Source organism: Macaca thibetana, chromosome 19 (assembly GCF_024542745.1).
Source record: "Macaca thibetana thibetana isolate TM-01 chromosome 19, ASM2454274v1, whole genome shotgun sequence".
NCBI classification, from domain to species: Eukaryota; Metazoa; Chordata; class Mammalia; order Primates; family Cercopithecidae; genus Macaca; species Macaca thibetana.
Genome location: NC_065596.1, coordinates 40,109,925 through 40,129,995, shown reverse-complemented (window position 1 = coordinate 40,129,995; position 20,071 = coordinate 40,109,925). Strand labels below are relative to the sequence as shown.

The 20,071-nt window shown below is 59.7% G+C and overlaps 3 protein-coding genes across 6 annotated transcripts in view; 1 reads left to right on the top strand and 2 right to left on the bottom strand.

Annotated features, from left to right (window-relative positions):
• PSENEN (presenilin enhancer, gamma-secretase subunit) overlaps positions 1-10,785 on the bottom strand; it is a 20,521-nt gene extending 9,736 nt beyond the window's left edge. Inside the window, exon 1 of the mRNA XM_050768845.1 lies at positions 10,776-10,785. The gene's annotated coding sequence lies outside the window, so the exon portion shown is untranslated. The remainder of the gene's footprint in view (positions 1-10,775) is intronic.
• ATP4A (ATPase H+/K+ transporting subunit alpha) overlaps positions 1-20,071 on the top strand; it is a 186,682-nt gene that overhangs the window by 7,381 nt on the left and 159,230 nt on the right. The window lies entirely within an intron of this gene.
• Positions 1-20,071, bottom strand: part of KMT2B (lysine methyltransferase 2B) — a 21,160-nt gene extending 1,089 nt beyond the window's left edge. The window contains exons 1-34 of one of the 4 annotated variants that reach the window (XM_050768705.1): positions 19,693-20,071; positions 18,534-18,606; positions 16,267-18,290; positions 15,611-15,724; positions 15,358-15,508; positions 14,801-15,080; positions 14,573-14,628; positions 14,068-14,343; positions 13,349-13,443; positions 12,993-13,091; positions 12,747-12,860; positions 12,482-12,628; positions 12,289-12,384; positions 11,750-11,867; positions 10,857-10,970; positions 10,505-10,689; positions 10,340-10,429; positions 10,148-10,252; positions 9,962-10,035; positions 9,244-9,359; positions 9,057-9,148; positions 8,838-8,975; positions 8,024-8,182; positions 7,672-7,792; positions 7,518-7,596; positions 7,267-7,427; positions 6,000-6,227; positions 4,627-5,920; positions 4,449-4,538; positions 4,263-4,372; positions 1,330-1,467; positions 1,169-1,243; positions 892-1,069; positions 47-154 (exon numbers count right to left, since the gene is read on the bottom strand). In XM_050768705.1, the coding sequence (XP_050624662.1) occupies positions 47-154; positions 892-1,069; positions 1,169-1,243; positions 1,330-1,467; positions 4,263-4,372; positions 4,449-4,538; positions 4,627-5,920; positions 6,000-6,227; positions 7,267-7,427; positions 7,518-7,596; positions 7,672-7,792; positions 8,024-8,182; positions 8,838-8,975; positions 9,057-9,148; positions 9,244-9,359; positions 9,962-10,035; positions 10,148-10,252; positions 10,340-10,429; positions 10,505-10,689; positions 10,857-10,970; positions 11,750-11,867; positions 12,289-12,384; positions 12,482-12,628; positions 12,747-12,860; positions 12,993-13,091; positions 13,349-13,443; positions 14,068-14,343; positions 14,573-14,628; positions 14,801-15,080; positions 15,358-15,508; positions 15,611-15,724; positions 16,267-18,290; positions 18,534-18,606; positions 19,693-20,055 (7,661 nt within the window). In that variant the 5' untranslated portion in view covers positions 20,056-20,071. Of the gene's footprint in view, positions 1-46; positions 155-891; positions 1,070-1,168; positions 1,244-1,329; positions 1,468-4,262; positions 4,373-4,448; positions 4,539-4,626; positions 5,921-5,999; positions 6,228-7,266; positions 7,428-7,517; positions 7,597-7,671; positions 7,793-8,023; positions 8,183-8,837; positions 8,976-9,056; positions 9,149-9,243; positions 9,360-9,961; positions 10,036-10,147; positions 10,253-10,339; positions 10,430-10,504; positions 10,690-10,856; positions 10,971-11,749; positions 11,868-12,288; positions 12,385-12,481; positions 12,629-12,746; positions 12,861-12,992; positions 13,092-13,348; positions 13,444-14,067; positions 14,344-14,572; positions 14,629-14,800; positions 15,081-15,357; positions 15,509-15,610; positions 15,752-16,266; positions 18,291-18,533; positions 18,607-19,692 lie in introns of all 4 variants that reach the window. The other 3 variants (XM_050768708.1, XM_050768706.1, XM_050768707.1) reach the window with 3 other exon arrangements.

Here is a 20,071-nt window from a genome sequence, read left to right as displayed (position 1 = left end):
AAGACCCTTCCAGACCACCACCTGCCCCCCAGCTCACACTCCATACCTGGTTGACCTGAGCTGCACCTCATCCTCTTCCTCGTCACAGGTGGCCCCCTCAGGGAGCACCCGGTGCTGGGAGGCCAGGAAGTTGAACATGTCAAAGGTGCACTTCCTGCAGGTGGGAGCAGGGGAAGGAGGAATATACTATTGAAGACAGGGCTAACAGGGAAATGGGTGGGGTTCATTCTTATGTCAGCTCTAGAAATAATTCTTCTTTAAATTTTTATTTTACAGATGCGGTTTTGCCATGTTGCCCACGCTGGTCTCGAACCCTGGGCTCATGCGATCCTCCTGCCTCAGCCTCCCAAAGTGGTGGGATTACAGGCGTGAGCCACTGAGCATGGCCAACTCTAGAAATAACTTTTTTTTTTTTTTTTTTTTTTTGAGACGGAGTCTCGCTCTGCCGCCCAGGCTGGAGTGCAATGGCCGGATCTCAGCTCACTGCAAGCTCCGCCTCCCGGGTTCACGCCATTCTCCTGCCTCAGCCTCCTGAGTAGCTGGGACTACAGGCGCCCACCACCTCGCCCGGCTAGTTTTTTGTATTTTTAAGTAGAGACGGGGTTTCACCGTGTTAGCCAGGATGGTCTCGATCTCCTGACCTCGTGATCCGCCCGTCTCGGCCTCCCAAAGTGCTGGGATTACAGGCTTGAGCCACCACGCCCGGCCTAGAAATAACTCTTGAAGTGACCTAGTGTCTCCTCCCCAGGCCTTAGTTTCCAACCTCCACATATATATATAAATATATAGTATATATACAGTATATAAATATATAACTACACAGTTAGGTCCCACCCTCAAGAGCTCTCATAGGAGCATCCTGACCCAGGCATCACACCCTAGACCTCTCACCGGAGATAGACCTCTGCCCGAGCAGCCCCATGGGGATTCAGGGGCGGCTCCTCCTGGCCCTCTCCCTGCTGGTGGTAACGGAACTTATAGTGCTGGCAACGCTGGGCTCCAGGAAGCTGCTCGGCCAGGAAGATGACAGCATCGTGGTGGATGCCCAGGAGTCTCGCCCCACTCATTCCTGAGAGGAGATGTTGAGGACATACCTGTCATGTGGAGGGCCCATGGTGCCCTCAGGGAGACATCCAGTCCCCAGCCCCCTGCGGGGCCCACTCCTTACCACTAAAGGAGAGATGTCTGAGTCGGGCATGCCCTCGGGCCTCTTGCACTTTCTCGATCAGAGTTCTCCACGCCCCTGGGGAGACAGCAGAGCCAGGGCTGAGTCAGGATGGTGTTTTATGGACACTCTCCCCCTCCTGCCACTGCACCCCTCAAACTCACCCTCCAAGCTCTCTGCCTCCACACTGAACCCATCCTCACTGCTGATCTCGAAGCGCAGATGTGGGCCGGTCCGTTTCGGGGCCTGGTTCTCTTTATCATCTGGGGATGGAGGCTCTTCCTCAGAGCTTGAAGCCTCACCTGGTCCCAAGAAGCAGGCTGGAGTGAAGATCACCTTTCCTGGACTCAAAAGCCCCTGAGCCCCGCTGTGCTCCCAGCAGACACCACTCTCTCCACCCCTAGGCGCAGACACAGATACTAGGGTCTAATGGCCCTCCTTCTGCTCCAATTACCCAGTGTGCGCTGCAGAATGAACATTTCTTCCCCTAAGGAGCCTGCGGCTCCTCTTCTGCAGGACTTCTCAGGTACAAGAGCGTTCCACGGAGGCTTGGGGCCTTTTGGCAGGACACGCCTAGGGCTCACTCAAACCCAGTGTCCCATACATCCCATCTACCTGTCATCATTCTGTTTCTCACACAAAATTTAAAATACCAGAGAATTATATTTTGCACGTCTTTTTTTAGATGTAGCAAATTTCTGTAACTATTACAAATATATAATTATCATTTTTTGAGACAGTCTCGTTCTGTCGCCCAGGCTAGAATGCAATGGCGCGATCTCGGCTCACTGCAACCTCTGCCTCTCAGATTCAAGCAATTCTCATGCCTCAGCCTCCTGAGTAGCTAAGATTACAGGCGCCCACCACCACACCTGGCTAATTTTTGTATTTTTAGTATAGACGGGGTTTCACCATGTTGGCCAGGCTGACCTCAGGTGATCTACCTGCCTTGGCCTCCCAAAGTGCTGGGATTATAGGCGTAAGCCACTGCGCCCAGCTACAAATATATTATTATATAGGCTCACATGCACAGAACCAAGTACACTGTATGTTATGAGCTATTTAGTGGATTTCTCGAGGGTTAACAGATTAAACAGGGCAGATGGGACATGCTGACGTAGTAGATGTGGATGTGAAGAAGCGGGTTGGGGGTCAGGACAACGCTGGGCCTGATCACCTGGAAGGATAAAACTGCCATGGACTGATAGCGAAGGTGAAAGAAGAATGGGTTTGGCGTGCAGGTGGAGGGCTCAGTTTGGGACAGGCTGACTTTGAGAGGTCTCTTAGAAACCTCCCCCTGCAACCTGCTGGTGGAGATGGTGGGCAGGCAGCAGGACGGGATGGAGGAGGCCACAGTTCAGGGACAGGGTCTAGGCTGGAGAGAGCAATGTGGAGACAATCAGAACACAGACAGTACAGCCACCAAGCTGGAAGGGAGCCCCTGGGAGTGAGCATACAGAGAAGTCAAGGCCAGGGCCCCCGCACACATCTTGACTGACAGCCGTGGGCAAGGAGGCAGGACCAGAGGTGAGAGCAGGAGCAGCCTTGGAAGCCAGGGAAGACAATGCTTCAAGGCGGGAGGGATCCGCTGCACAAAACGCTGCTGCTGCTCAAGCAGATGTGGGCTGGGGACTGACCACTGGGAGTTGGGGGCACAAAAGCTTGAGTGGAACAGGCTTTAGGAGAGGCAAAACCCACATGGCCACACTCTCCCGATGTCACCTCTCCAGGCCACCCTGCCCCACCTCCCCTGCCCCAAGGGAGACTCTAAAGCAACACTCCTGCCGTGTGACTCCCGTCCTTTCCAGGCCTCAGTGCCCCAGAGTCTACCTCTGACAACTTCTTCCCCGTGTCCCCCAACCCTCACCTCCACTGTTTCCCGAACACGGCAGGACTGACCACAGGACCCTGGCAGGTGCTCTCACTGCTCGCTTTCTCAGTGCCCACTCTAACCTGCCCTTGCTAACGTGTCTGTGTCCTGCACCAAAATGTGGTCTGGTCCCTGAGGACAGGGACCTCCCAAGGCCACTGCCATATTCTCATGTCATCTTTGAGACATAAGCAGCCTCTGAGTTAAGCAGTCTCAATCCACGTCACTCTGCTTCCCGCTCAGCAACTGAGCTCTGTGTCACGAGAAAATCCAAACATCTGGACAGGATTGGGCCACCACAAAATCCCAGCCTCAGGCTGCTTGACCACCAGCTTACCTGGCCGCAGCCATTCCCCCCACCACTGCCCTAAAGGACCAACAGAAAACTCCCCCCAGCTTCAAGCAGTCTACCAGCCACGCCTTCTCCAGGGGTCTCCACCTCTACCTATTACAGTTTCTGCATAAACACCTGCTTCCCCTCCTCTCCTTTACCTCAGAGGTCACCAGTTCAAAACCGGCCACCAGGCCTCTTCCCACTGGCTTTTCCATCCCAGCCTGCCCTTCCCCGCCATCCATGCCTCCGCTGTCTCAGCCCTCACACCAAGCACCTCCACGCTACTGGCCCACCTCCCACTCACCATCCTTAGCTGAACTCTGGCCAGGTGCCTGGGCTGTTTTGCCTTCCTCAACCATGGTCTCAATTCTGGACTCTGACACAACATCCAACTCTGTGCCACCTGCTCTCACTGGACACCAACCCTAGACTCCACAGGCCTGGCAGTCTCTGTGGCAGCTGAGATGTGATGACTCCTTTCCCCAGGCCTCTGGGACACCAGTCTTCTGATCTTCCCTGTCCCTGACCATCATCTGGGTGCTAGGTGGGTTGCATTCTCTCTGGATGATCCTAGAACTTCACCTTTGGCTACTCTACGAAGCTAACTCTCAGCCCTTGGTAGGCTAGGCTCTGAGGCCCTCCCCTGGGCTCTTGGGCATGCTGGACAAAGACCTTTAAGAGGATCCCACAGAGCTGAAATATCATGTCCATGTCTGTTTCTCCCACAAGGCCAGAGACTCCCCAAGGTCATCTCTAACTCTAGCACTGAGGCTCAGGCTTGGCCCCCAGGAGTAGATACTGGTTTTCAAAGCCGACTGATTCTGCATCTGTGAGTCACCCAGCTGAGCCAAGCACAGGCAAGGAGCGAGAGAGAGGGCAAGGCCGGTCCCTACCTGAATAGTGGTGCCACTGGGACTCAAGCAGCAGGTCTGGGGGAGCATCGGTGACTTGGGGAGGACCACCTTCCGGAAGTGGCAGCAAAGGGGACCGTTCCTGGAGGAGCCTGCGAGAAGAGACCTGTCAGGAAGGGGAAGGACAGAGGTCCCAGACCCTCCAGGGAGAGAGGCCTGGTCACTCACCCAGGACTTTCTTCCCCAGCGGGCTCCCCAGGCCGATCCAGGTCAAGGACCCCGCGCACTGTGGGGGTTTTCATCCTCACACGGCTAAACCTGGGAGGGCGAGCCCGAGAAGGATGAGCCGTATCTCCCACCCATCCGCCCCCTTGCCTGCTCTGCCAGTCTCAGCACCCACACTCACCCGCCACTGCCAAGCCCCAGAACCTGGGGGATGTCCTCCGAGGCCTCTCCATCTTCATCCAGCCGCGGGGCTTTGTATGGGGGAGGTGCTGGCGGGGACCGGCCAGAGAAAGTGGACACCCTCTTGACGCGGATGGCCTGGCGGGGCGGGCTGGCTGGCCCACTGCTCAGCACCAGCGTCAGGGGAGGGGGCGGTGGGGGCGGGGCAGGGCGGACCACCCCGACCACGGGCAGCACGCCGAGGAGGGGGCCTGGGGGCAGAGTCCAGGAGGTGGGAGCTGTTGGGGAAATGGTGGGGGGCAACGGTGGCTGCTTCACTGGGGGTGGGACAGGTTCACCCTCCCCAGCCATCTTCACAAATACTTGCCCCAGCTTGTTGACAAGGATGATTTTGGATGTGGCAGGTTTGGGGGGCTCAGGGGCAGGGCCAAGGCTTAACACCCGGACCCCCGGGGCCCCTGGGAGCCAGGCAAATGTGCGGGTGGGGTCAGCTGGACTGGCAGGCAGACCCTGGGGGGGCTGGCTGCCATTAGCCAGGGGAGGCGCCGGGGGGAGCGACTCCTCTCTAGGGCCAGCACCTCCCTCCCCAGGCCCCCCTAGGTTCTTCAACACAAAATCCACAATTTCTGATGGCAGGTCCTCAGGAGGCCGGGCCCTGTCCCCTGCAGCCCCGAGGACCCCTGCCCGGCCTACTCCTGGCCCTGAAGGAGGAGTGCCCTGGCCCCGAGGCTGCTGCACCGCCTCGGCCTCGCTGTCAGTGCCGTCGTCCACGCCGTCCAGCTGTTCAATGCGGGGGGCTCCAGGGGGGGCGCTGGGGGCCAGGCCAGGGGCGGACACCACAGTCACAGGGAAGTGGATGTAGCGGGAGGTGGGGCTGGCTTCCTCCTCGGAGCTGTCCCCTGGGCCCCCGTGGCTGCTCCCCATGGCCCCAGCGGCTACAATCTCTTCCTGGAAGGGCTCAGTCCCCAGCAGGCTGGCCGCGAAGTCCAGGTCAGCAGCACTCAGTCCTGACACCACCTCCATGTCCTCGAAGTCTGGGCCCAGGTCTTCAGGGGGTGGTGGAGATGGGGCCGGGCCAGGGGGAGCCAGCTCCCCTGAGGTAGGTGTGAGGGCTGTGACGACTGAGGTAGGAGGGGGCACCCTGAGCTGAGGGGAGGTTTTGAGAGGAGGGGAGGCCCGCCGTGATGGAGGCGGCCGGGGGGCCAAAGGGCTGGGACGACGGGAGCGTCTGGGGGGAGCTGGGAAGTCCGGGTCTCCCACTGTGGGGATGTGGTGGGTCAGCGAAGATGGACTTCCTGTGGGGGGAGGGTCGGTGTTACCAGCAGCTCCCACCTCCCCAGCTCCAACCCCAACCCCCACATGCCCAGTGCTCACCAGGGGAGGGCAGGGGGCCAAAGGAGACACCCCCCAAGGGCCTCCGGGACGGCGAGTAGTTGGGCACTTTGATTCGAGCCCCCGAGAAGGAACGGGGGGCTGGAGGAGGGGCGCTGCCTGAATCTGGCCGCAGTGGGGGGTCCAGGTTCTGAATGGGCGAGTGGCGCTCAGGAGCTCCAGGGACAAGGACATCTGTGTCCAGTGGGGGGTCCTCACCACCTGGGGGCTCTGAAGAGGCGAGAAACGGCATTGGGGTGGTAGGGGCTCTGCGCCAAAGCCTGCCCACATGCCCTCCTGCCCTCTTCCTGAGCCACTGTACCTCCCAAGTCCCCGACCCTGACCCAGTCACAACAGGCCCCAGTTTCCAGCGATCACCCAGGCCAAGCCCAACGTGGAGTCCGCAAAACCCGCACACACCTGGGCCAGGGACCCTTCAGGGCCTCTCCCTACTCGTTCCTTGCCATCTCCTCTCTGCTGCAGGCTTTGCATGCCATGGAGATATGCCCTCTCTCCAGCATGGCCAGTCCTACCCCTTTGTTACCTGCCTGGTGCATCCCCGCCACATCAGAGGCCCCCGCCCGCCCCGGCCCGGAGGTTCTCCATTACCTGGCTCCACCCAACCTCTGCAAACTGATTCCCTCCTCCACCCAACACGCCCTTGTTTCCAGACGGGATGGGTGTACCCTCCTCCTCTGTCCACTTCTTGTCATGCTCCAAACTGGAATTAAGCCCTTTCTACCATCCAAATCTCTTCCGCCTCCTGCTCTGCCCACAACAAACTCTTCCCCATTTCCAAGCCCATTCTTTGCCCTGTGCCATCCAGCTCTCAGCTACATCCCACCGCCAGCATGGCTGGAAGGGGGCTGGTTTGGGAGCTGAGCAGATCCAGGTCCAATTCCACCTCCCCCACCATGTTACTGTGTTTAGCCACTGTCCCCTTTGAGGTGTAGTATGGCAACACTGGGGAGCATTACATGAGCACGAGCCCCAAGTTAGGGAGCTATAAGCGCTCTGCTCCCTGCAGTCGCCCAAGAGCCAGCACCCGACTCAAGCAGACAGCGTGCTGCTCTCCCCACCTCACTTCCCATGAAAAGCCGGGCACAGCCCCTGGCACGCAAGGCATGGCAGTAAGCGAGCTGCCGTTACGTTACAGCAACTGAAGCAAGAGCAAACCTCCTAGAGTTTACAAAAGGGAGCAGGGAACAGAGATCTGTAGGTTTGTTTAGGGAGAGCGGCATTCAGGAAGAAGACAGAGCCAATGCCACACCTGAGGAAGGGGCGGGGCTGTGCACAATGGTCTGGTTCTCCTCTGCAGCCTCCAGGTGAGCTGGCTCTTCCCGAGGCCCCCACGGCCGATACTCCAGAATTCGGCACCGATACCAGCAGCGCCTCCGAGCATCCACCGTGCTCCAGTACAGACGGGAGCACCTGGCGTGTGGGACAAGATGGTTAGGATGCTTGGGCAATGGGATCCAGCTATGGAGTCCCCTGGCCCCACGGATCACCCCGACCGCTCACTGGTAGCCAATGGGGAAGAGCCGTCCCTCGCAGTCCGAGAGATCAGACAGAGTACCCAGGGAGTCAATGCGGATGGAGCCTGTGGTGCAAAGTGGAGGTCAGGAAAGGCAGGCAGGCCAGGGCAGGAGGACAGGGCAGAGAATAGGCAGCTTACCAATGAGCACATTGATGGCGTCAGGTTCAAGCCCTGTCAAGAACTTCCGCTTGAAGTTGATGCCCTCGAAGTCCACATAGACTCGGCGGAGAACATCAAAACCATCAGGGTTCACGATTTCCTGGAAGAGGGGGTGGCAAAGTGAGGTGGCTGAATTGGTAGGGGAGGTGGATACCAGGGATAACTTGATAGGTGAAGTCTGAGTAGTCAGGGGCTTGGCCTAAAGGCCTCTGGGAAAACAGATCAGGAGACACTGAGAGGCAATAAGGCCAGGCCTGGGGGCCACGGGGGTCCCTAAGTGAACAGGAAGATAGGTGGGGAAGGAGCTGTGTGCCCCACAGTTCTGGCCCACCTTGCCATCTAGGAGATCAGTGTGTTTCTGACAGAAGACTTTCTTGTCGTCCTGGAAGATGCAGTAGCTGGCCCGGGCACACATGAAGTGGAAGTTGCTGAGGCAGGAGGACAGGCAGCAGCCCACCGTGGCACCAGGCTTCAGGCAGAGCTCGCAGCGCTGCGTAGGGGAGGGCGGCTCAGGGGAGAAGCCAGGGCTGGGGACAGGCGCCAGGCACCACTGCCACTGAGTCTGCACGGGTCCCTGTCTAGCCTGGCACGGCACAGGCTCTCCCCAGGTGCAGCCTCTCCCCAGCTGCATCCACGCCCAGGTGCACACCAAACTCTCTCTGGTTCTTTGAAGCGAGAATGACAACAGCTAATGCTTGCTGATGGCACTGACCATCTTTGTCACACTGTTTTCAGGTCATCCTCACAGATACCCCTGCAGTGGGAATCTCTACCACCCCATTGCCCAAGAGCGCTTGAGGTCTCTCTGTACCTGGCCCAGGCACCACTCTGAGGAGTGGGGGAATTCTAACCTCACGGGGATGTAGTGAGAGCTCAACGCCACCCAGCATGGAAAGCATGCAGCCCAGGTTCAATCAATGGGCACTCTTCTCACTTTTAGACTCCCAGGCTTCAGGCCCAGATTATGGCCAGAGGGCCCACATAAGAAAAAGCTGCCATCAGCACCAACGTCCCAGGGCAACCGAGACCTCAGCCTGGCAGTGAAAGGATGCCAGGTAGGGAATGTGAAGTAACAGCTGTCTGCACCAGAGGAGGCCTCCCCAAGAGCCAGAGGGCTGCCCACCTCTCTGGGCCCACGCCCTCACCATCTGCCTCCCTCGGGCCACAGCAGCATGCACATTCTTGAGGGAACCGTCGTTCTCCTCAAAGACTTCTGCCGACCAGATAGCACAGTTGACGTGTGTCCACTCATTCTGCCCGATGTACAGGAGCCGCCCCGCCTCCTGGGGCAGAAGAGGAGTAGCATGATGTGGGGCGCCAGGGACCAGGCCCCACAACCTGGTGTGTCACAGAGCAACCCTCACCTTGGAGTCTGCATCCCCGTATTTGAGACAGAGTGCACACTGACGGGGGTCCTCCAGGTGTGAGAAGGCAGCCGGATCCTTGCCCTGGAATGCTAGAGAGGAAACGTGAAGGGAGGTCTAAGAATCAGGACCTGGAGCCAGGCCACCAACACAGGGCCCTGGCTTCTGGACCCCCACTTCCCAGTACCTGCTGAGGGATCCCCTGGAGGCTGCCCTGATTCTGGGGTCTCTGGTTCCTGCTGTCTCCACTGCGCATAGACATGATCCAGGGATGGGGGCAACACCGCGTTGGGAAGGACTCCGCTGTGGACAGACAGGGTTAGCAGCTGATGCGCCCAACAAGAGCGGCTGAATGGGGGCCCATCCACAAACCAGCCTCAACTTGCCATGACACCCACTGCTCCCTCTCCACGTGGAACTTCCTTCAGTTCACCAAATAAGCCAGGCCCTCTTGTGGCACCTTGGACATATGGAATGCTGCTCCTCACGCCTGGAATACTTTCTCCCCAGCTCTGCTCCAATGTCATCTCTTTCAGGAAGGCTTCCCTGACACCTCGGCTCCAGAAGGTACCACCTCTGGGTCCCCACTGCCCCCTGGTATTCTCCATCACTGCCCTGACCATCTGGGTCTTCAGTGCCTGCCCGGCCCCACAGTGAGGCTCTTTAAGCAGAGCCCAATTTGACTCACTCACTGCTTTGTCCCCAGCATTGCCCTGCACAAAGCAGAAACAAAGCTTTGCTAGTCTAGCACCACCAGGGAATCTCACCCGGGTTCCACCACCCTCCTCTCCAGCTCCGCTCCAGACCCTACCTCTGCTCATCTCTTCTTAGCCCAGCGTGGCCCCTGCATGCCCTGGCCTTGCCCTAACTTCCCGGCTTCCCTCCTGCTACTCCGCCTTGCTCACTTTGGCAGCCGGGTACTCCGTCGCCAGTACTTGGGGTCGTGGGCGTCGAACCAGCCGAACGCAGATTCTAGCAGCTGGAGAGTGGGTTAACAGGATGAGAAGAGCCGGCTTCCCCAGGAGAGCTGGCAGGGGCAGGGTCTGAAGGGCCCACTCCCCCACCCCACAGGCATCCCCGGAAGAGCTCACCTTCAGCAGGAGCCCCTTCATCTGGCCTCCAGCCCGGCGCTCTGGGGTCTCTCCCTCCTCTGAGTGCCGCATGAGGATGCCCACCATGTCCTCCATAAAGCTGTGCTGTAAGGGGGTTTGTCAGAGACTGAGTCACCTCTGTGCAACCCCAGCCTCCTGGCACCCATCTGCTCCTTCTGGTGTCCCACTCACCACAGACTTGTAGTGGCCATCCTCGAAGCGCTGACTCACAGCTTGCAGGCCGCAGGGTCCTGGGTGCAGCTGCTTCCCATCCGGCCCACACTGCAAAGCGGGGAAGTTAGCAGGGCTGGGGGTGGGCCTGGCCCCACCCCATCCTGCCTCCAGGGCCCTCCAGACCTGGGTGCAGAGCAGCAGTGGGCCCGCCACCTTGGAGCTCAGCAGGCCCTGGAGCACCTGGCGCAGGCCCCCCTGGAGGGCCCCGCTCAGGGCCTCTCGCCAGCGGGGCTGTGCTGCCCCAGCACACGGTCCGCAGGTGTAGAGCACCGAGTCTGGCAGTCCTGAAAGGATCTCGTAGTCTTCATCTAGGACAGCCGAGTGGGAAAGGGAAAAGTGGTTTCAGAGAACGTGAGGGCTCCCAGCAGCCTCTAGGCCAGCAAGGATCCTTAGCCCCCCGTCCTCTTGGGGCCTGTGGTGGGGGTAGGGGTCCCCACAGGGTTGAGGCTGCAGCCCAGGTGCTCCACTGACTCACCTGAGAGCCCCTCGCACTTGGCATGTACCCAGTGATCACACTGCGCGCACTGCATCATCTTGCTCTCGTAGTCGTTGTCTTCATAGCAGCGTGTGCAGATCGGACAGTAGTTTCCTGGAGGAAAAGAAGAGGAGTCAGAGGTGATGGGGTTCCCACTCAGCCCTGAGCATCTCTGCTCAGGGATTAGCTGTACCTTAGCTGTCTCTGTTATGCCCCTGCTTTGAGTCCCTACCAGTCCCTAAAAGCTGCTTGAGGATGAGGTTTTTTTTGTTTTTTGTTTTTTTTGAGACAGAGTCTTGCTCTGTCACCCAGGCTGGAATGCAGTGGCGAGATCTCGGCTCACTGCAACCTCCGCCTCCCAGGTTCAAGAAATTCTCCTGCCTCAGCCTCCCGAGTAGCTGAGATTATAGGTAACCACCATCATGCCTGGCTAATTTTTGTATTTTTAGTACAGATGGGGTTTCACCACATTGGCCAGGCCGATCTCGAACTCCTGACCTCAGGTGATCCACCTGCCTTGGCCTTCCAAGCCACTGTGCTCGGCCTTAGGATGAGACCTCTTTTCAGACTCTGCAGAACACAGGGCCTTGCAGATGTACTGCCTGAATAAGGCTTCCAAACTGCTCAGTGGAGACGTGAGGTTCCAGGAAGTACCTCAGACACCAAGATAGTGGGGTCCCAGGCCTTCCACTCCCACCACCCTCAGAGGGGCTATGTGTCCCTGTTTTACATACTGGATGGACTCCTGTGGAAGAGTTCCCTGAGTTGAAGCGATAGTCCCATAGCTAGAAGGTGGAAAGCCATGAGAAAAGAGGGTCTGTGCTAAAGCCTGTAGAGGAGCCTGGCCATTCCCCTGTGGCCCCCAGTGTCCAGTTCCCCTGCCCGGTCCCCACCTTTCTCATATAGCTGGGTGCACCTGGGGCAGAGGCTGTAATCTCCAGACCACTCGACGTCCCAGTTCTTGCCTGGAGTTGCCCCACAGCTCTTACAGCGCACACAGGCTGAACAGATCTGGGGGAGCAGGGCGATGTTAGGGGAAAGCCAGACACTGGGCTGGAGCTACATGAGCGGGAGATGGGAAAGGAGGAGTTGGGGATATGCAGGAAGCAGGCAAGGAGGGATAGGTAAGAGGAGAAGACACACAGGACAGACACTGAGGAGGAACAGGAGGAGGGCAGGAGTGGACATCAGGCTAGAGCAGGGGATTCTGAGCCCATGGAACGTGAGATTCATAAGCTCCTAAAACCACTCCACACAAATTCTGAATATAAATCTGACCTATGTGAAATTTTTAAAGAGAAAATGTTACTAATCAAAATCTTAAGAGGATCCCTAACCCCTGCTCTTCCTGAGAGCCTCAGCCTAGAGCAAGTTTGGGGGTGGTGGTGATATTTATTAGACACAAAGCTAAGGGGTGAACATCATCTCTCACCCAGTGGCGCCGTTTGCGCGTGGCCCGGGTTGGATAGCTGGGCCCCAGACAGGCCGGGTGGTAAGCATGGCGGCAGCGCTCGCACTCCAGGAGGTGCTGTTGAATGTGGAGACAGAGATGGCGAAACCTGCTGGCACAGCGATGCCCTCACCTTCAGGCCTCCACGCACCCCAGCTGGCCCCTGGGCCCAAACCTTGGATCCGCGGCCTTTGCGTCCACAGACGTGGCAGAACTTGCAGCGACGGCAGCACCAGGTGTCGTGATGCTGGGGCAGGGGCCGCTCGGCCTCCTCCAGGCAGAACGGGTGGAAAGGGTCACAGCAGACTTGGCAGAACACCAGCTGGGGACAGGGTCAGGGAGTGAATGATGGGCATAGCATGAGGCCAGAGGGCCCAAGGAATCAGGCTGTGAGGACCGACAGAGATCTGGGGGTCTGTGAAGAAAGGTGGAGATCTAACCTCGTGGAGTCCTTTGCTGGCACACAGCAAGCACACCATCGGGGGGCCCCCTGGCACAGAGGTGAGCACACTCAGGCCCCCCATCAGCCACACGTTCTCTAAATCACAATCCTCCTGGGGGAAGAGAGGACGCAGGATCAGAGGGCAGCCAGGCATACAAGGCAGACCCACCTGACTTCTCAATGACACAGTCATCAAGGTTCTTCCAACCAAAGGCTCTGTCACTCACCCCACTCAACGCCATACCTTAAAATCCACACGGACGCGGTGCACACCGTCAGGAGACTTCTGCTTTCCAGTCCAGCCATTGGGAAAAGCAGCAAAGGGGCCAGGGGCCAAAGCATCCTGGGGAGGGAAGGTGGGGGAGTTCAGAGCTGCCAGCCTGGCCGAGATGCAGACTCCTCTCCTCACCGCCCTTCCCCCAGCCTACTGGACCCAGACCCTGATCCAGACCCCTCTGCTCTCCAGACAGGCAAGGCCCGCCTCATCCCTCAGGGCCTGTCCTCTCGTGTGGACACACCACGACACTCAGGTGTGTCTGTCACTCTGACTTGCCAGGTAGCTCCTGGAGGGAAGGGGCTCTCGGAGCGGGCCGTGCTGACCTTGTCCAGGCGCCTTCGGGCCTTGAGCTGCAACACAGGCTGCAGGGTGGGTTTGCGGGGCCGGCTCTGCTCCTCAGGTTCTGGCAGTGGCAGCTCTAGTCAGGACACAATGAGCAGTGAGGTCCCTCCCCTTCCACGCCCCTCTTCTTCTACAACCCCAAATGTTACCTGGATTCCCCGGGCCTTCTTTAACTAACCAAGACCTGCCAGGACGACTCTTTCTTGTTTTTTTGAGGCAGGGTCTCGCTCTGTTGCCCAGACTGGAATGCAGTGGCGTGACCCATAGCCCACCGCAGCCTTGAACTCCCAGGCTCAGACGATCCTCCTGCCTCAGCCTCCTGAGTAGCTGAGACCACAGATGCGTGCCACCACATACAACTAACTTTTGATTTTATAGAGATGGGGTCCCACTGTGTTGCCCTGGTCTTGAACTCCTGGGCTCAAGTGATCCTCCCACTTCGGCCTCCCAAAAGTGCTGGGATTACAAGTATGAGCCACTGCACCAGGCCTAGGATGACCCTTAAGTCTCACTCATTAGGCTCACTGAGCAGCTCATAGGCCAGTTCTGTACATCCACCTAAAAACTGCCTCCTCCCCTGCCCTCAGCCACCTTCTCTATCAGACTGACAGAGCCCTGGATCTGGGTGCCTTGTCCCTCCTACACAAAAGACACAAGACTAAATAAAGGATCAACAGAGAAAGCATTAAGCAGTTCGCACCATTTTCTCGGGGGGTCCGACGCCGAGGAGCAGGGGGGCCCCCGGGCTCCGAGTCATCCGAATCCTCGAAGATATCATAGGAGGGTCGCTGTTTGACGCAGCGCCGGGCTGACTTGCGCTGCAGGAGGGAGTCCTGCTCCTCGGGCCCTGGGGGGGCCACCACCTCCTCCCGGGGCCCCCCAGCTCCCGCCCCCCGGCGTGGGCCTGGAGGACCAGGGGAGGCCTCAGGAGATTCATCGGAATCCCAGGGCAACAGCGTCTTCACTATCGTCCGGCCTGCGGGAACAGGGGACTTAGTAGGATTTGAGCTCAGCCAGGGACACGGGACACCGGGAGAGAAGCCAGAAAGAAGCAGGGCAGGGAATGAACGCGGGAGCTATGAAAGCACACAACGGAGAAGACAGAGAGGGTGAGCTGCAAGGAAGGAGAGCAAACAAACACAGCTCCCTCCACAGCACAAACTCTAACACGGTTTTGAGAAGAAATGCTCCTTAAAGCTCGTCACCTTTTTTAGCCAGTCGTTCCATCTTCCGAGCCTCTATTTTGTCACACTTCCGGTATCTGGGGAGGGGAGCAGCACGTCACCAGGGTAGGGGACTGGTGGTCTGGGGGAAGAGAGGAAGCTCTCCACAAGAATGCCAACCCCACTGCTCTGGCCAGGCAGAAGAGGAGCGAGGCAGGAAGCCTACAGGACCAACACCCACGGGAGCGAGGCCACGCCCCAGCTACTCACACACAGCACTGCTTCTTGGTGTTGGGGCCCCCAAACTTGGGCTTGTCTAGGCAGTTGACACAGGACCCACAGTCCTGCACACGTAGGCAGCCCCGACAGTGTCCACATCGAGCCATTCGCATCTTCTTGCCGTGATGGGAGGGCAGTGAGCGCCGGGGTGTGTGGGCCAGGGTCCCTCCAGACCCTGCGGGCTCTGAGTCTCCCCCAGGGCCTGCCGTCTCCACCTTTCCCCGCCGGGACCGTGACGGGACACTCTCAGTCTCAGACGCCGATGATGTATCTATTGTAGCAGGCAGGGAGGAGGGGATGGAGCCACAAAGCCACCAGGCCTTATACCTCACTTCCCTGCTTTCCGACAATCTGGCTCTGGCTTTCTCACAGCGCCAGGTTCCTGGTGCCCCCAAACGAAGTTGCTCTAGGACGTAGTACTCAAGCCCGCTTGCCACCTAATCCCCAAGCACCTGACTTGGCTCCCTCTCTCCTAGGCTCTTGGTGCATGTCACCCAAGTGTGGGGTCATCCCCAAACCTGACATGGCTGTCCAGTCTCCCCACCTACCCTCTGTGGCAAGGTCCTGCCGATCCCGGAGAGGGAGGGCACTGAGGCGAGGGACATCTTCGGGCACCATGGCCCGGGCCTGACCCAGAGCCACAGCAGCATGACGGCAGACGTGTTTGATGCGGGGACCTTGCACAGGTGACTCAGGACCCTGGGGGGAGAAATCGCAGTGTGGGTGGGCAGCTGCTGCTTGCACTCCCACAGTCCCACTCCTCCCGCCAGTCTTCTTCAGGGCCCTCCTCCCGATGCATACCGAGGGCCGCTCTCTCTTAGCTTCCACCGACTCATCTTCGGGCCGGACAGGGCCTCTGTCGGAGACCTGCTTGAGAGCCCCGGCCACCTCCTCCATCGGCCCCCCAGGGCTTGGCTGGCAGGGAATAAACAGGGTCAGGGGCTGGACAGTGAAAAAAGATAAGGACAGGGGGCCGGGTGTGGTGGCTGATGCCTGTAATCCCAGCACTTTGGGAGGCCGAGGCGGGCAGATCATGAGGTCAGGAGTTCGAGACCAGCCTGGCCAAAGTGGTGAAACCCTGTCTCCACTCAACATACAAAAATTAGCCAGGTGTGGTGGCGGGCACCTGTAGTCCCAATTACTCGGGAGGCTGAGGCAGGAGAATCTCTTGAACCCAGAAGCGAAGGCTATAGCGAGCCAAGATCATGCCACTGCACTCTAGCCTGGGCGACAAAGAGACACTCCATCCCAAAAAAAAGAAAGACAGGGACAGAGAACTAGCATGGGGAAAGGCCGGGGCTGGGGAGGAACAAAGGATGGTGGGGGATCACAGAAAGTCAGATTCTGAGGGTTCCCTGCAATGCTGGAAAGTGTCCAGGGAGGCGGGAGGTTAAGGGACTGCAGAGAATGGAGACTGGATGGCTGGGTGTGCCGCTGGGCCCAGGTACCGTGCTCACCGGCATGGAAGCTGCCACCTTCTGCTGCTGCTGCTGGTCGATCTTGAATAGCTGCACTTTGGCTCTCTTGAGGAGGCTGAACATCTTCTCCTCTACCCCAGACAGCGGCAAGGAACCCAGGCCCGCAATCCGGGCTTTTTCCAGGGGAGGCATCTGCTGTGGTGACGGCGGTGGCTGCAGCTGTGGCTGTGGTGGCGGTAGCGCCTGGGGCAGGAGCTGGGTTTGCAAGGCCTGCAGGGGCTGCAGTAGCTGAGCCTGTGTCTGTGGCCCGTTGCTCAGAGCTGGAGCCCCAGGAGGGGACACCTCGGCCTTAACAGGAGTGGCGACCACAGGGGCGAATCGAGGCAGGCTGAGGTGGTTGGTGCGGCCCACTGCCCGAGGCTCAGGCTCAGCTGGAGAGTCATCGGCAGGAGGAGGCTCTGGCTCAGGGGCTTCAGGAGCCCCAAGAGGAGGAGGAGTAAGCACCGATTCGTAGATCTTCAGGTGGGCTTCGCTTGGGGTAAACTGAGGGGCCCGAAGGAGTAGGGGCCTCCGGGAGGAGGTGGCTGGAGCAGGGGGTGGGGAGGGGGCCGGGGGAGGTGGAGGGGCTGGGGGAGGAGGGGGCAGCTCCCGGGTCAGTGAGGTCCAGCGAAATGTGGGTTCCCTTAGGATGGACCGTCTCTTCTCAGGGAGTGGGACTGGGGTAGATGGAGGAGTTGGGGCACGTGGTGGAGAGGGAACTGGTGCTGGTTCCTGGGGAACAAGTGGGGAGGTGGTGATGGGAGGTCGCAGGACAGGTGAGACCTCCACCTTTGGGGGCCTGGGGGGGTCTTCATCCATAAATCGCCGGGGTGTCTTGATGACACGGGAGGAGCGGGCACTCACCACAGGCATAATAAACTGCCGGATATTCTTCAGGAAGGTGGTGCTTTTGGGGGCCACGGTGGGACTGTCTTCCGGAGGGCCTCCCGTGGTGGTGCTGGGGGTTGGAGTGGGAGGAGAGGTACCCTCTGGCCCTGCCCGAGCAGCTTCCCGCTCCGCCCGCTGGCTGGGAGTCAGGGGAGGCCGGCCCCTCTTCCTGGAGCACGTAGCTGGGACCACAGGAGGAGGTGACTCTTCCTGCTCCTCTTGGGCAGGAGGCGGTGGAGGGGATGGTAGAGGTGGTGGGGACACGGGGGGTGGTGGTGGAGGGCAGAGTGGGGGTGGAGGAGATGTTGAAGGGGGTGGGAGGGGCGGAGGAGGTGAAGGGGCTGGAGGAGTCAGAGGCGGTGGTGGCAGCTTTGTCTCTTCCTTTTCCACGGCTGGCATCGTCTCCTCAGCTACAGCTCTTTCTTCCTTCTCTTCTCCCTCCTCCTTGTCTTTTTCTTCTTCTTCTTTCTTCTCTTCTCCCTCGTCATCCAGCTTCTGTTCCTGCTTTTTCCAGCAAGGGCTCCCTCCCTGTCCAGATCCAACTCTTCTTTGGGGGGCATCCTGCCAAGTTTCCTCATGTTGACCTTGACCCTGACCTGATTCGAGTCCCAAGGACAATTGTCCCATCTTTACTCTTTTGGCCCTTGAAACAAACTTGATCACAAAAGGAAGCCCACCACCTCGGCCTCGGCCCCTGCCTCCACGGCCTCCGCGGCTTGACTGTCCTCCACGCTTGGGGGTCCCAGGTCCTGGGCCGGGTCCCTCCTTACACTTCCAGCTGCCAGTTTGGTGTTTCACTGGAACCACAGGAGGTGGGGGCTCAGGTTTGGGGATTGTCACAGCTGCTTCTGCCACCACTACTGCTTGCTGCTTCCTCCTGCAGGGGCCTGCTGGCCGTCCTGGGGGCCGTCCCCGAGACCGCCGGGGGGTGGAGGGCTCACACGCCCGGCTCCGGGGTGCTGGGGGTGCCTGGGCCCGCCGGAGAAGTTCAGTCAGTGCCTGCACCATCCGTTCTGTGCCTTCCTCACCCCGTTTCCGGGCAGGGGTCTTTGAGGGGGTAGGAGCCACATCTGCTAGGCGAGGAGGAGGAAGGGGGGTCGTCTTATGCTTGCGACCCCGACCTCGGGGCGCTCGACCTAAAAGGAGAATAGGTGTGGGGAGATGGATCAAGCCGGCCCTGCAGACAGAGGAAAGCGCTCCAGGAGGGCAGGGACTAAGTCTTGCTTGTGTGTTTCCCCCGCTGCCCAGACTAGCTTGGACTCTGAACACAGAACACACTCGGCAACTGACAAGAGACTAGTTGAACAGGGAAGAGCTGACATGAAGGGCGAGGATAAATTCCTGTGACGCTACAGAGGTGGAGTTCCCCCGTCACTCACCTCGCTGGGATCGGAGCGCAGAGCGCAGGGAACTGGGGGCCACATCTTCATCTGAATGAAAACCCTGAAACTCCTGATTTAGGGGACCAGGGGTGGAGGGGAGAAACAGCAGTCAGTGCCAAAGCCCTCGTTCCACCTGAGGCATCGAGGAATATCCCCAGTTCCCACTTAACATACCCCTGCCTATTTAAAAAGAACAAAAAAGACTCAAAGGTCACGGGGAGTGCAAGAGAGGGTCTTTCCCTAGGGATAGAGGCGCCAGGTATTCTGAACCCCGATCCCCAGTGCTGGACCACAGCAGCACAACCAAAGCCATGGTTCACTGGCTCAGGAGAGACGACGACAGGGTCTCCTCAGGGAAGGCAGCAGGCCCCATACTCAGATTCCCTCAGAGTCCAACTGAGACCAAAGTGGGACCTCCACTGACACCCTCTCGGGCCACAATTTCTTTCTGAATTAAGTTGGGAACAGGGGCCCGCAAGTGGAGGGGCAGGGAGGGCATCAGATGGCTTTCGTACAGGCTCCACTGCAAGCCATCAGGTGGTTATTAAGCGTCCAGGGTAGCAACCCACACCTTCCTGCCTGTTCTGAAAGGCTGGGGGAGAAATCCTGAGCTGAGCTCTGACCTGCCAGGGTGCCCAGTCCCGGCCTTCATCCCACTCCTGTTCAGCCCGAGCCCCAAGAGGAAACCCTCCACCATTCCACCTGAGATGCCAAGAGGAACTGGGGCCCTGGAGAAACCAGAAGGTTGCGAGGCCCGGCAGGGCGGCCCACAGGTAAGAGCCCAGACAGCTCCAACCTGTCTGCCAAGGCCACGCTGCCGCTGTCAACCAAGACTGGCTGGGCATGCAGTCCCCACTGCCTCCTCGCCCAAACCTCCACCGCCCTAGCTCTGCCAGCTGCCGAAAAGGATCGGCCCAGGACACTTCAGCGGGACCGACATCGGGCGCGAGTGCCCGGCTGCAGCCTGGGCTCCTCTACCCACTTCCAGAGGCCCTTTCCCCCGGAAGCTGCATGCAGCCTCCCTCCCTCCGTGCCCCGTCTCTCCGAAGGAACCCTGAGGACCCGGCCTGCCCACGCCACCCCCGGGACAACCCAGACCCCTGGAAGCCCCGGCCTCCGCCCCACCCGGCGCCGGGGACGCCTCCGACCGCCTCACCTCCTCGTCGGATTCCCCGTCACTGCTCTCCTCCTCCGGCAGGCAGCCCCGACTCGGACCCCAGCCCCGGCCCCGACCCCGGCCCCGGCCCCGCTGGACCCGCGGGCCGGCCCACAGGCGGCGGAGCCGGCGCAGGCCCCGGCGGAGCCCCAGCAAACGGAGCAGGGCCGTGTCCTCCCCGGGCTCGGCTCCGCCCGGCCCCGTCGCGCCACCGCCGCGCCGCAGAGCTACCCGCACTCTTTCGGCCCCGTTGCCCCGTCCGCCGCGGCCCCCGACCCCGCCGGCGCCCCGCGGCCGGCCCGGGAAGCGGCCCCGCGCGGAGCCAGGCCCGGGGCAACTGCCGCCGCCCGCCGCCGCCGCCATCTTGGCACCGTGAGAG